At 40.2% G+C, this 12,070-nt stretch overlaps 1 protein-coding gene across 1 annotated transcript in view; it reads left to right on the top strand.

The window, feature by feature from the left end:
- Positions 1-882: 882 nt before the first annotated feature.
- ttc39a (tetratricopeptide repeat domain 39A) overlaps positions 883-12,070 on the top strand; it is a 29,277-nt gene continuing 18,089 nt past the window's right edge. The window contains exons 1-5 of the mRNA XM_015009806.2: positions 883-1,152; positions 2,898-2,948; positions 3,109-3,159; positions 3,448-3,504; positions 10,824-10,928. Of these exons, the coding sequence (XP_014865292.2) occupies positions 1,100-1,152; positions 2,898-2,948; positions 3,109-3,159; positions 3,448-3,504; positions 10,824-10,928 (317 nt within the window). The 5' untranslated portion in view covers positions 883-1,099. The remainder of the gene's footprint in view (positions 1,153-2,897; positions 2,949-3,108; positions 3,160-3,447; positions 3,505-10,823; positions 10,929-12,070) is intronic.

Genomic DNA, 12,070 nt, shown 5'->3' with positions numbered 1-12,070 from the left:
GTTTTGTTTTTCCTGACTTACAGTGACTCCATGCAGAGAAAATATCCAGTTTCAGTGAGATGTTTACTTCGACTCTTGTTAAATTTGGTTTGTTGGTGTGATCGCAAAACAACCAACTAAAGAGATTTACTCCTACCCACTCAGAGTCAAAACTATGCATGGAGGCTTAGACACAGTATATACTGGCTCATTTAAATTCTCCTTTTTAAGTTTGGTTTATACATTTTGAATTAGGTCAATGCAAAATCACTTTTGATGCATTTTTGGGATTAGTATCCTACTAAAAAAATGTAATTACCGTATGTCCAAATTTCAACCACCTGACTCAAACTCAGTTGAATAGAAACGATTCAGCCACGTAAAAGATCTTCAATATGATCCACAGTGAAATAAACTTTATCTACTCTACTCACTGTGTTTACCTTTTAAATTTGAATATTCTGACACCATCAAAAGCACTAGTAGCTCTGTAGCAAATAGGACAATTTCATAAACGATTTGCACAATCTACCTTTCTGTTCTGAATATATTGGCAGTGTTGAAAAGCTGTAGCAATTAAGATAATTTCATAAATTATAAAGTAAGTGTTAAGACATCTATTTCTGCTCTTTTTTTTATTACTTTTACATCATTACGTAATAGGTTCTGAGAACTCTATTATTATAGATGCGTTCAAATATATACATATGTGTGCTTAGGATTTTTTAAAAATTATTTTTAATGCTTAAATTAAGAATCCAGCGATAATAACCAGTTTGAAGTTTAATAGTCTGTTATCAACAGGTTGTTATCAACAGGTTGTTTAACTTGGAGGGCTTTAGGACCATGGAGCCACATTCCTGTGCATTTAAATACAAAAGTCATTATTATGGTGATGAGAGCAACACACCTTTTTACCACGTCAGAAAGCAGGAAGAGCCTCAGCGGCTGCTCTCCGCCACTCGTGTCCGTGTGAGGTGATAGTGAGGTGGCCCCTGTCCCGTCCTGTCCCGTCCTGTCCGCCGGTGTGTGTGTGTGTGTGTGTCCCTCCATGTCCACTGTGTAAAAAGCTGCTCCGTCCGCAGTCTTCAGCTGTCCCACCGGACCCCAGCGCGGTGGGATGAGTTTCATCAACAGCTTCAGGCGAAGCGTGAGGAAGGATGACGGCAAAAAGTGAGTAGAGAGACAGAAATCAGTGCAGGACCAGGCTCTGTCATACGGTGTTTTATGACGCTCATCATGTGTTTGTCTTATTTAGTTTATCACACGGCAGATAAGACCGAGCCGCAGTGGACGCAACACTACATATAATACATATAAACTCCTGTCCTGCTGATTGTGTCTCATTTCGTATTTACGAGTTTACGCTTGGACTCCTAAATTTTACGGCATAAACTTTTAAACCATTTGAGACAGAAGGGAGTTCATGAAAATGTTTGTCTTTATGATTCCTGTCGCAGTAACCAGTCTGCAGCCTGTTGGACTGCATTACTGTCATGATGCGGTAAATGGGGATTATAGTCAGCAGCGCTGACGTAGATCAAATGGAAAGGAGTGCAAATGAACACAATGTGGTTTTATACTTCTAAATATGCTGTGGTTCACATTATCTGCAATTACTTCAACTCTCTATTGTTATGTAAATGTGATATTCCGGTTGACAGACTTTTTGAACGATAAAGTTGCCATTTTACCTCATAAATTAGGGTCTGGGCAACAAAATGATAAAGTGTGTAATGTATGTAGCATCTTTGAAAAGTTTCTATGACTTTAACCTGCATATATCTACTTTACTAAAACGATTTATTTACTCGCAAACATTTTTATTAAAAAGATGTTTACATTTGGTTATTTCAACAAAAACACACCATGGCCAAGCATCTCTAAAAATACATTTTAAACATTTGATTTCTTAAGAATTTATTTATAAGAACATTTTAAGTAATGAGAGAATGATATAGATATTTAATTTAGATAGATGTTTCCATGATTGTTTACATTTTTAAAAATTATTTCTTGTGCCAAATCCTGTTGAGCTGGATGTTATGCTACGATCATGGGATTGAGTTGGATACGTAACTAAACCCTCATCAGGATTTCAGTGTATAGAGACTTAATATATCAGGGGAAAATTTAGGAGAAAATTGAGGTAAATAATATTTGTGTAATATCAAATTATAGTGCAGCGGCAATATAACTCAGGCAACTTATGTGAAGTGAGACCACATTTTAGGTAATGTCATAAACATATCTAATAAAGTTGGATCTTTTCATTTCTTAGAATATGTTCTTATGTTTGTTGGAATAATGTCTTCTCAGCAAATCATTCTGTAAGTTTAACCTGTGATGAAATAAACTGATGATGGGTTGGATGTTGCATTTAAAGTGTCAGACAATCCAGCATCAAACACGTATTGATGATACGTGTTTGATGTTAGATTGACAGTAATTGCCCTTAATGCCCCACCTGATCCATTTCTTCAGCGTCTGCGATGTTAAATCTGAGAGTGGTGCTCAGATCGTTTAATGATAAAAAAACTGAAAATTATTAGAAAGATGGTGGTGATAATGTCTGATATTCATACTGAAATTTTCAGCAATAGCATAGTCATTTCATATTTTGCTAATTTCTTGATATTATTGGCACTTTGCATGTTATACTTTGTGTGAAAACACTGCAGCCTTTGCAGGCATATTTGTTGAGCTATAAAACAAGACAGGTTTCCATATTTGTGTGGCTGCCCTTTGTCTTAATGTTTCATCTTTAAACCGTTACGCTTAAGGTTTGTTGTCTTCCGGGAGGCTTTCCCTGTAAGCGTTTGATTTATCTCCAACAATCTTATAAATCCTTATTCCTGAGATCTCCTCCTCGCTCCATCGGGAGTTCATGTCTTACATTTTCTGCGATGTCTTCACAGAGTCGCTGAACAGGCACAAGACATCCCTGACAGCCCAGACTCCCCGAGCCGGTATGTTCGCATTCATTCATTTCTTTTGTTTCATACGGTCACAACGAGGAGTGGAACTGCTAAATTGAAACGTTGCTTCTCAAAAGCAACCCAGTAATGATGAGGATGATGACGATGATGCTCTGGAGGCGATGCGACTGATCCGTTTTTCTGATTCCAGGTTGTCCATTTTAAGTGGTCCAGAGCTGGACCCCATCATCACCGACTTCAAGTAAGTCTCTTCTGATTCTTCTGGAATATTTTAGTGAAACTTACAGAGGATCAAAACTAATAGAAATTAGCATCACCTAAAATGTCAAGTAGATAAAATCTGAAAAGGTCTCATTAGATCGTTGTGAATACCTTTGCAGTATGGGAGTGTCTGCATCTACCCCTGCCTTGTGTTTCTTCGGCTCTCACGCTTGTGTTTCTCAAACAAAAGCTGTGCTTTCAGCTGGTTTTATCCCTTGAGAGTTGCTGCTTTTCTCTGAACACCTTCAATTTTGCTCCTGTGTTTCAGGTTACAGCTGCCAGAGAACAGCGACGCTCAGGGGTCAATGGACCCGTCATCAAACGGGTAGGGCTCCGCTCTGAATGCAAAAAAAAAAAAAATAATCTGGGTTGGATTGCAGAAATTCTGGCAGTGTTTGCTACAAATAAATCAGCAAGAATTGTTTTGATAAAAAAAAAAACTGAGTATAAGGAAGCCAATAGTTAAAGAAAGCTAGTAGAAGTAATATTTAAAGTTTGTGAGGCTTAGCAATCATGTGGAAGAAGGTTTTTTTTTTGAGCAGCACTCAAAATGTGTGGTGGAAAAAACTAGCATATGCTGGTAGCTTTGTGGTCAGCAGAAATTGGGAAGCTGGTCAGAATATATATGAAGATAGAGGAATCCAAATGCAAAGTACCTCTGATAGAAAAGCTATCAAGAGGCTGCAAAGCAATTGAGGCTGGAGCAAAGGTTCAACAGAACAACTAAACATGGAGTCGGAGCCAAAGACTCCATGGTTTGGCTCCGACTCCAAACAACCACATCCTGGTTCAGGCATGTTGAACCAAGGAGGCACCTGAAGGCTGCAGGGAAGTAGCTCTCGGGAACTGGAGATGGAGACCTTTGGCCTAGTCAAAGCCCCGGGCTAGATCTGGAGCAAGAATTGGCAAATGTCTGTTCAAAAGAGATGTCATTTCAGTCTGGCTGAGCTTCAGCTCCTAAGTAAAAAAAAAAAAGAGCAGCTGTAAATGCAGCATAGCATGGTTTGATGAGGTGATTTCACCAGAGAGGCTGAGGAGAAAAGCATGCCACACTTCTCAGAGTACTCCTCCAACTTTACACCACATTAGCAGTGAAGAGCTTTTCTTTCAGATATTATATTAGTGAATCTGACTGCAGCAGGATATTATATTAACCTGAATCCTGCACAGACAGAACCCATGCTGCATGAAAACCAAACATTTGTCATTCAGAACATTTTTATTTACCAAAGCAGGAGAGCAGAACAGCCGTGTGAGGGTAGATGAAGTCAGCCTCTTCCTGCTCTGCTGCCTGCAGAGTGCCGGCTCTTCATTCATGACCAGTGGGAGCTGCTGTGCTGCATCCGTGGCCTTTGCTTCAGGACGCGCTGCAGTCTTCACTCTGACGCTGCAGCACACTGAACTATATAGAACTATATGATGTAACTCTAACTCTTTTTTTTTTTTAGCATAAAAGCCCTCAGGCTCTAAACCTATGGGCATTCAAAGCCCACCCCTCAGTTTGCTTTGACCAATCAGAGCAGAGACTGCAGTGAGGCTGGGGACCAGGGGAGGTGGTCCCGGCTTTTTGTTTGTGTGTTGGTGTGTGTGTGTGTGTGTTTAGGGCAGCACAGACAGGTCGTGTGTTTCCTCCTCGTGTGTGATGGTCATGCCAATCTCATTAAGGGCTGCTGTTGCTGCTGCTGCCTCCGACCTTTTCCTCCCTTTCTCCCTCCCTCTCTCTCCCCCGCCCCTCCTCGCTCATTCATTCTTCTCCCTCTCCTCTCTTCTGCTGCTTCTGCTCTAGACTCTGCAGCCACAGAAAGAAGCGCAGATCATTATTACTCTGCGCTGCCCCCCCCACCCGGTGAAGGCCCGAGGCTCACTTCTGCAAATCTTCTGTGTGTTGTCTGCTACCTCCGTGTCTTTCCTTTAACACACTTTGCCAGATGAAAATGTCACAAGAAGAAGAGAGTCTGTCAAATGGGTAAGATTTCTGCTGCATGTTGCATGCTCCGCTTCATCACATGAGGGGAAATGTCTTTTTAACCATGACGCTTAGGCAAATAGGCGAGATCGCTCTTCTTTTTTTTTTTCTTTTACTAAAAAAAAGCTTCTGAAATTGTTATTTCAGCTGGAATGAGAAGGACGAAAGCTCTGAGTCGACAAACTAATGCTTCGTCACTGCTGCGGGGCTGTGTGGGCGTTTGTGTGTGTGTGTGTGTGTGTGTGTGTGTGTGTGTGTGTGTGTGTGTGTGTGTGTGTGTGTGTGTGTGTGTGTGTGAGTGTGTTATTGCAAAGTGGTGTGCGCGACCACATGGTGTGATGGTTTTACGTGTGCATCTGCCTGATAATGAAGAGCATTGTGCAAGTTGCTCTCTGGAGAAATTAACAGAATTGCTGACTTGAAACTTTATTGAATTATTGGGACAATGTGTGGTATGCACATCCTGAAGCAAACGGATTCTTTTTGTTTGTTTCGCCCCTCCTGTCTGCAGCTCTTTCCTCGTTTCAAAGGTATTCGTCATTCACTTAATGGCGATATATTTTCTTTCTTTCTTTTTTTCCGCTTGCTGTGACCTCAAGCCTGAAAGTGCCAGAAAGTTGTTTCCCAACCAGGCAGTTCCAGTCCTGTTGGTTTTCCAGTCCTGATTCAGGTGACACAGTGACTTTCTGGTTTGGAGGCGAGGAGTCATTTAAACTATTTAAATAACCTAAATAAGTTATCAATCATCCTGCAAATAGTCAGCCTTGTCTTGTAGCTGATTCGCAAGAGAGTTGGAGTTAGAATAAATACCTAAAACAATCCCTTAATTTAAATTAAGATGCACATTTAAATCCACATTTACTCATCTGGCTCAGGCTTGTTTCAGGTAATAACTTTGTTGTTTTATTTAATGGTAGAATTTGGTGTTAAAATTGACAAAACTAAAGAATGACTTGGATAATGAGTTGTTTCATCTTTTTTGGAATAAATAATTTGCTGAACTGGACTGAACAGAATTTACCTGAATTGGACCGAAGTGAATTAAAAATGGATTTGACTGAAGAGGATTTAGTGGCATGGGGATGAATTTGGGTTGAATTGGACATGAAGTGTGAACTGGGCTTGATTGGTTACCATGAACTGAATGCGACTGAATTCAGTTGAATCAGATTCAGTTTTATTGAGATGTGAGCTTTTTAAGGGGAAATAACTAATAACACATTCTTTGAGTCATATTATTGTAGCTGTGCAGTGTGTTTTCTTGATCCTGGCCTGTTAAGCTGAGGTCACTGGTCACTTTGTCCCTTCGCAGTTTTGTACCTTTGCCGTTTTAGTCTTTTCACTGCTGACTTTTATCAAACTAAATAATTTTTCATGCTGACTGTGCAAGAATTTGTACCAACACGGGGGACATTTTGACCTCCTTGTACAACCAGCAGTTTAAAGTAGAACATGTAGTCATGTAAGGAAATGTATTTTTTTATTATTTCAATAAAAAAATTCTTTAAGAATATAAACTTTCATATTTCATAAATCAACTTGCTCAAACGGATTCCGGATTCACAAGCTACACAAATGTTTTATAGCATAAATGTTGTGAAAATAATGATTATTACCTCTGTAATTCATCAAGACGTAAGAGAGATAAACTTATCTGTAACAGTTAATTAAACAGCTACGAAATGGTTGAAATTTGGCAGCACACCGACATTAAATGGGGGTAATAATTAGAAAAGACACAAACTGACCTGAAGACTTGGCAGCTGCCACTGATTCAACAGGTCTGTTGTGATCAAAAGAGGATTTTTCTTTTTGTGATCATCATACAATAGGTTATTGTTATATTAGAAGGAAATGGTATAAATAAACTTGCATTGTTGCACACATTTAAGCAAAAATAAATTTACATTAAATTCAGACTGTGTCCATGCTCTTTACGTCTTCAAAGGGCTTTAAATAGTGGGCAGCTTTTTATTGCCATGAAGTTCTGGTCATTTTATGAGCGATAGCATTTTTAGCAAAGGCAATTATTCCTGATAAATCAGTAAACTTGTGCTTTGCGAACTTTATGTCAGTTGTGTTAAGCGGCAGCTTGTTTTTCGCAAGCAGCGCTCTCTAGAGTCCAAACAGTCTGTGTCCAGGATGTGTGGGGTATGCAGATGTATTGGTTGCCATTTTCCTGACCCTAGGACTGTACAAATCCTGCCTGAAGGGAAAAGTGAGCGCTGATGACCTTCTGTGCAGACTTATTGTCTGGTCCTGTCTTGTTTTGTGAGTGAGCCAAACCACACAGTGATCAACAAACACATGACGGACTGAATGACGGTGCAGAAGATGACCGGCAGCTCCTTGGGCAGGTTGTTCTTCTTGAGTTGCTGCAGGAGCTACAGCTTCTTCTGGGTCTGATTCCAGCCAGTATCTACGTGAGACAACCATCTCAGATCCAGAGAAAGGTTCAGAAGCCGTCATTTGTGAAAAGAGAGAAGAGGAGCGGGGAGAAAACACAACAATGAGGGGCGCCAGTGCTGTTTACCAAGTTGTTTTCGAGAAGCATACTTTTAACACTTTGAAAGCTATATATGAACTTTAGCAACTAAATATGCACACACTGCATATCATGAATTTGAATATACAAAGCTTGTGTGCAGCGGAGAGGATTTGGGTATTGGATGCTGTGTGGTTTCTGTTTGCAGCCGCGCTTCTTTCTAACAATCGCATTAGTTTACGCACAAATCCTGTGTGAAGATTTTGGCAGTGGAAATAAATGATCTAAGAAGCGATCTCAAGACCCAAGGATTTATTCTTCTTCTTTGTTTTTAAACATTAACAGTGAACAAACAAGCACGAGACGTCACAGCTTCACAACTATCAGGTTACACCGAAAGTCAGAACAATGAGAGGTTAGGTCAGCACACATTAGCTGATGAGTTCAAAGACTGGACTTACTGTAATCACATTTTGTAAGTCACTTTATCTGAATCAGATAAACCAAACTTTACTAAATGCACGTAATGCTAAATGAGGTGAAACTCACAGGGTCACAGTCGGCTCGGTTTATCTGCGTCTGTAGATCAGACCGAAAATAATACATTTTGACAGAATTATAAGTATTAAGCGGTGAGCTTTATCTAAAATAAAGAATGAAAGTAATATGTGTAAAAGTTGCTACATAGAGTAAACATGAGGGAAAGTGCAGGTTGGACAGGCTTGGTGAAGTCTGTGGTCACATGTTGGAGGACATGTGACATGTATGAGTGCTTGTTTTCTTTTTTTTATTTATTCTTATAATGGTTGTTATTCATCCTGTAGAAAACAATTAATAGTTTAAGTCGTTTCTTAAAATATAACTTACTTGCAACACAATCATTAATGCTCCATCAACACAATCTATGACTTCAGCTCTGTTGTCTGCCACACTTTGAGGCGTAAAGAAAGAAACGCGGTTCGTATGTATGTGTGTCTTCATATGTGTGCGTCTTTACTTTAGAGCAGCTCACTGTGTGTGTTTTGTTTTTAGGAAACAGAGCTTTTCGCCTGCTGCTGGTCAGACGGTGAAGGCGGCAGTCACCCGCATGTCATTAGCCCAGCCTGCACAGAGCAGCGTGCAGGCTGGGCTCCATCATAGTGCGCCTTCATAACATGACTTTATTGTTCCTCTGTGTGACCAGCAGACAGGAATGTAAAAATGTATCAGCCACCACTGTTTGGGTCTGTCACATGATCAGCTCCTGTTCTAGGTCTGTCGTTGAGACTGGAGCTGTTTGTGTAGATCTGAGTGTCGCCTTCCCCGCTGACGGAGGCTGCACCATGTCTGTCATTAGAAATCAATTATAAAGCGGGGGGGTCTTTGCAAGGTTTTGGTGAAGTCTCTTGTGTGCATTAAATATGCAGTGCAATCCTATGGAGTGTGGAACAGTTTTGAAGCAAGCGGAAGAAGCTTCCTGTCTGTAATTTTGCTGGTTCATTGTGGCTTTAGGAGCACATCCTGCATGGAGGAAGCTGGTCCAGTGGCTTATCCATGAGGTGTGTCCTTTATGCACCTGCATGGGCTGGTCATGCTGGTTGCATTCCAAGAATACAACTTCATCACACCCTCACCAGGCCTCTAAACGCTTCAAGTGGCCTAATTTATTAAAATGCTTTTGCCACTGCAGCTGCTATGTGCTTATGGGTCTGCTATAGGCAGCTCCAACAGTCCACAATCTGTAAACAGGCACAATGCTGATTAAGAATGATACATTCACAGGTGCAACAGGGATTCCAGCTTGGGAGTTGCGTGCATACCCCCAAATCGCACATATAAGTTGCTTAAAAACTGAGGAAAGTTGCGAATCCTCTAGGCTGCAGTTGAAATGTAAAATGTACTTTTGATGCTGACAAAAACAATTTGCAGCAACTCAAATGGCTTTATAAAATAATTTAACACTGATTCTGAGGATGTGGGCTGTACAGTTTTGACATGGTCAGCTCACAGTGTTCAACATTTTACCAGCATTCCTGATTGCATTTTCTTAGACATGCACACAAACCAACGGACCAGGTTTTTAAATTACTATTATTATTGTACAAATGGGACTCACCAGTATGCTCTGCTCAGCACCGAAAATCCTTCTGTTGCACCACTGATAAACTGACAAAAATATTGATGCTGTTTATGCTTCATTTAATGATGGTACTTGGAAAAAATTGAATGGGTAACACTTTATTTGAAGGGGTGCGCATAAGACTGACATGACGCTGTGATAAACATGACATAACACCTGTCATGAACACAAAGAAGTCTTTATGAATGTTTATGACATCTGTCATGAAGTGTCATTCGGTAAATAATGACGCTTTTAATGCAAAGTTGCTCTAAAAGTTGCATTGAAAGTCCATTAAAAATGGCAATTTTGCATTCAGTTATCATAATGTACCAAATCATGCAAAGTTGACACTATTATGTATTCTTGTTCATTTTCATGCCAGGTGTTATGTCATGTTTATGACAGTGTGGTGTAAGTCTTATACGCACCCCTTCAAATAAAGTGTTACCATTGAATGTTTCAATTGTTGATTTTTGTGCTTTTACGACATAAAGCACTTTGAACTGCCTTTTTGGTGGAATGCGCTATACAAATAAAATTTGATTGATTGGTTCCTCAGTAGGGCTGAAACTGATGCCACCGCCACCATCAACATTCAAGACATGTTGAATGTCTTGAATGTTGATGGTGGCGGTACAGACACTTCTGCACCGCCACCGGGGTGCAAGAGCTTTAATTTTTGCTGATTTCCTCTGTAATCTGCAGCATAATGCAAACAGAAAAACGGTTAGCAACACTCTCATTGAGTCGGTTCATCTATCTGCCTTATGCAGCCTCTGTTCCTGTTTCTGTTTCTTATCTTCAGCACAGTTACTGGTGTTGTGCAAAATGCAATCAACAGGAAGAACAACACAGGTCAGCAGTGACTGACCTGTGAGAACGCAGAAAACCTGCTAGAAAGAAGAATTGTTGCTGTTTTTGTCCAATGAGATGCAGATTTAAGTCACTGTTTCATCAAGACTAACATGTTTGATATGCTAGTGAAGTTACTGTATTAAAAATAAATTGCTCTGCTGGTTTATGTAAGATAACACGTATTGTAAAACATTTAACTGTGAGCTCGGTTTAATGTGGATGTGTCTGGTCCTGCAGGTGCTCTCGGTCCGACCTGTCTGTGGCCCTGGAGGACTGCATGGCCGCCCTCGATCTGTTCCTGAGAAATGAGTTCGAGGAGGCGCAGGCCCGCCTCTTGAGCAAGTAAGACCACAGCCTAAAACCGACGTCGACACATCACACCAGGCTTCCAGCCTTAAAGGGGAAATGTGTAAAAACTTTGATGTTTCGTGGAGAAAGATGATCTTTTTCTGAGATTTATGTCCTGCGATGAAAAAGCAACACTTTGAGCAGCAGGGAGAGCATATGTGGACGACCTGAAAACTAACCTCAGTAGACAGGGAAGGTTTTGTGATTTTTTTTATTTATTTATTGGATCTGTCCTCTACTTTTGAGGCTGCTGATCTGGTCCATGCACATCCTCTGGATTTTACTGGAAATGGCAGCTCTGTCTTGTGGGATTCCTCAAGGCTTTGTTCTGGACGCGGCTTTTATTTTGTATAGAGATTAATATTCTATCTGTCGTCTTTATGCTGATGAAATTCATCTGTAACATTTTCATGGGACCTGATGGCTTCGGTTTAAATAACTTCCTGACAGAAATCACGCAGTGGTTAAATGACCTTGATCAATGACCTGGATTACATGGCAGGATTTCTGAACCAAAAACTACATTTCAGTGTGATGGCTTCCTATTAAAATAAGATATTTTGTTTGACAGCTCGTTGTCACTTGAGCATCGTTCTGGAAAGCAGGACATATGAATGTATAAGGAGTGAAGACGCCACTCAGTATTTTACAAAGCAGCTGAAGGCTTTCTAAAATTAAGTTACAGAACTGTCATGGACACAAGAGTTAATTTCGCTTTTCAATAACTGACCTTTGACTCTTCTACAAAGTTTCCAAATGGATAAACATTTCATGAAGAAGTTGTGGGCAGATTCACTGGACGTTTTTCCTCTTTGAGTGTCCCAGATCTGTGATTGTGGCCCGTTTTCTCTGCCTGCGTTTTTCAGACGCTGCATTTCCTCTTTCCTTCTGCTGTTGTTTTTCTTCAGTAACCCTGTTATAAAATTGCCCCTAAAAGAATGAGTCCAAATGTGGCAAACCTGGTAGGTTAGAAATGTTTTTTTTAATTTGGGGTTTATATGAAGATGGCTGTATTTTGAAAGCTTAAATTTTAAAGTATATTTTATAATTTCTAAAACGTTAGCCTAATGTACAGCACATGACATCCCATCTTCCTCATGAATGTCCACTTAATCTCTGTCATATGTTTCTGTCTG

Source organism: Poecilia mexicana, unplaced genomic scaffold, assembly GCF_051168715.1.
Source record: "Poecilia mexicana isolate PSO_F unplaced genomic scaffold, ASM5116871v1 scaffold_4, whole genome shotgun sequence".
NCBI classification, from domain to species: domain Eukaryota; kingdom Metazoa; phylum Chordata; class Actinopteri; order Cyprinodontiformes; family Poeciliidae; genus Poecilia; species Poecilia mexicana.
This window is presented reverse-complemented; position numbering and strand designations above follow the sequence as displayed.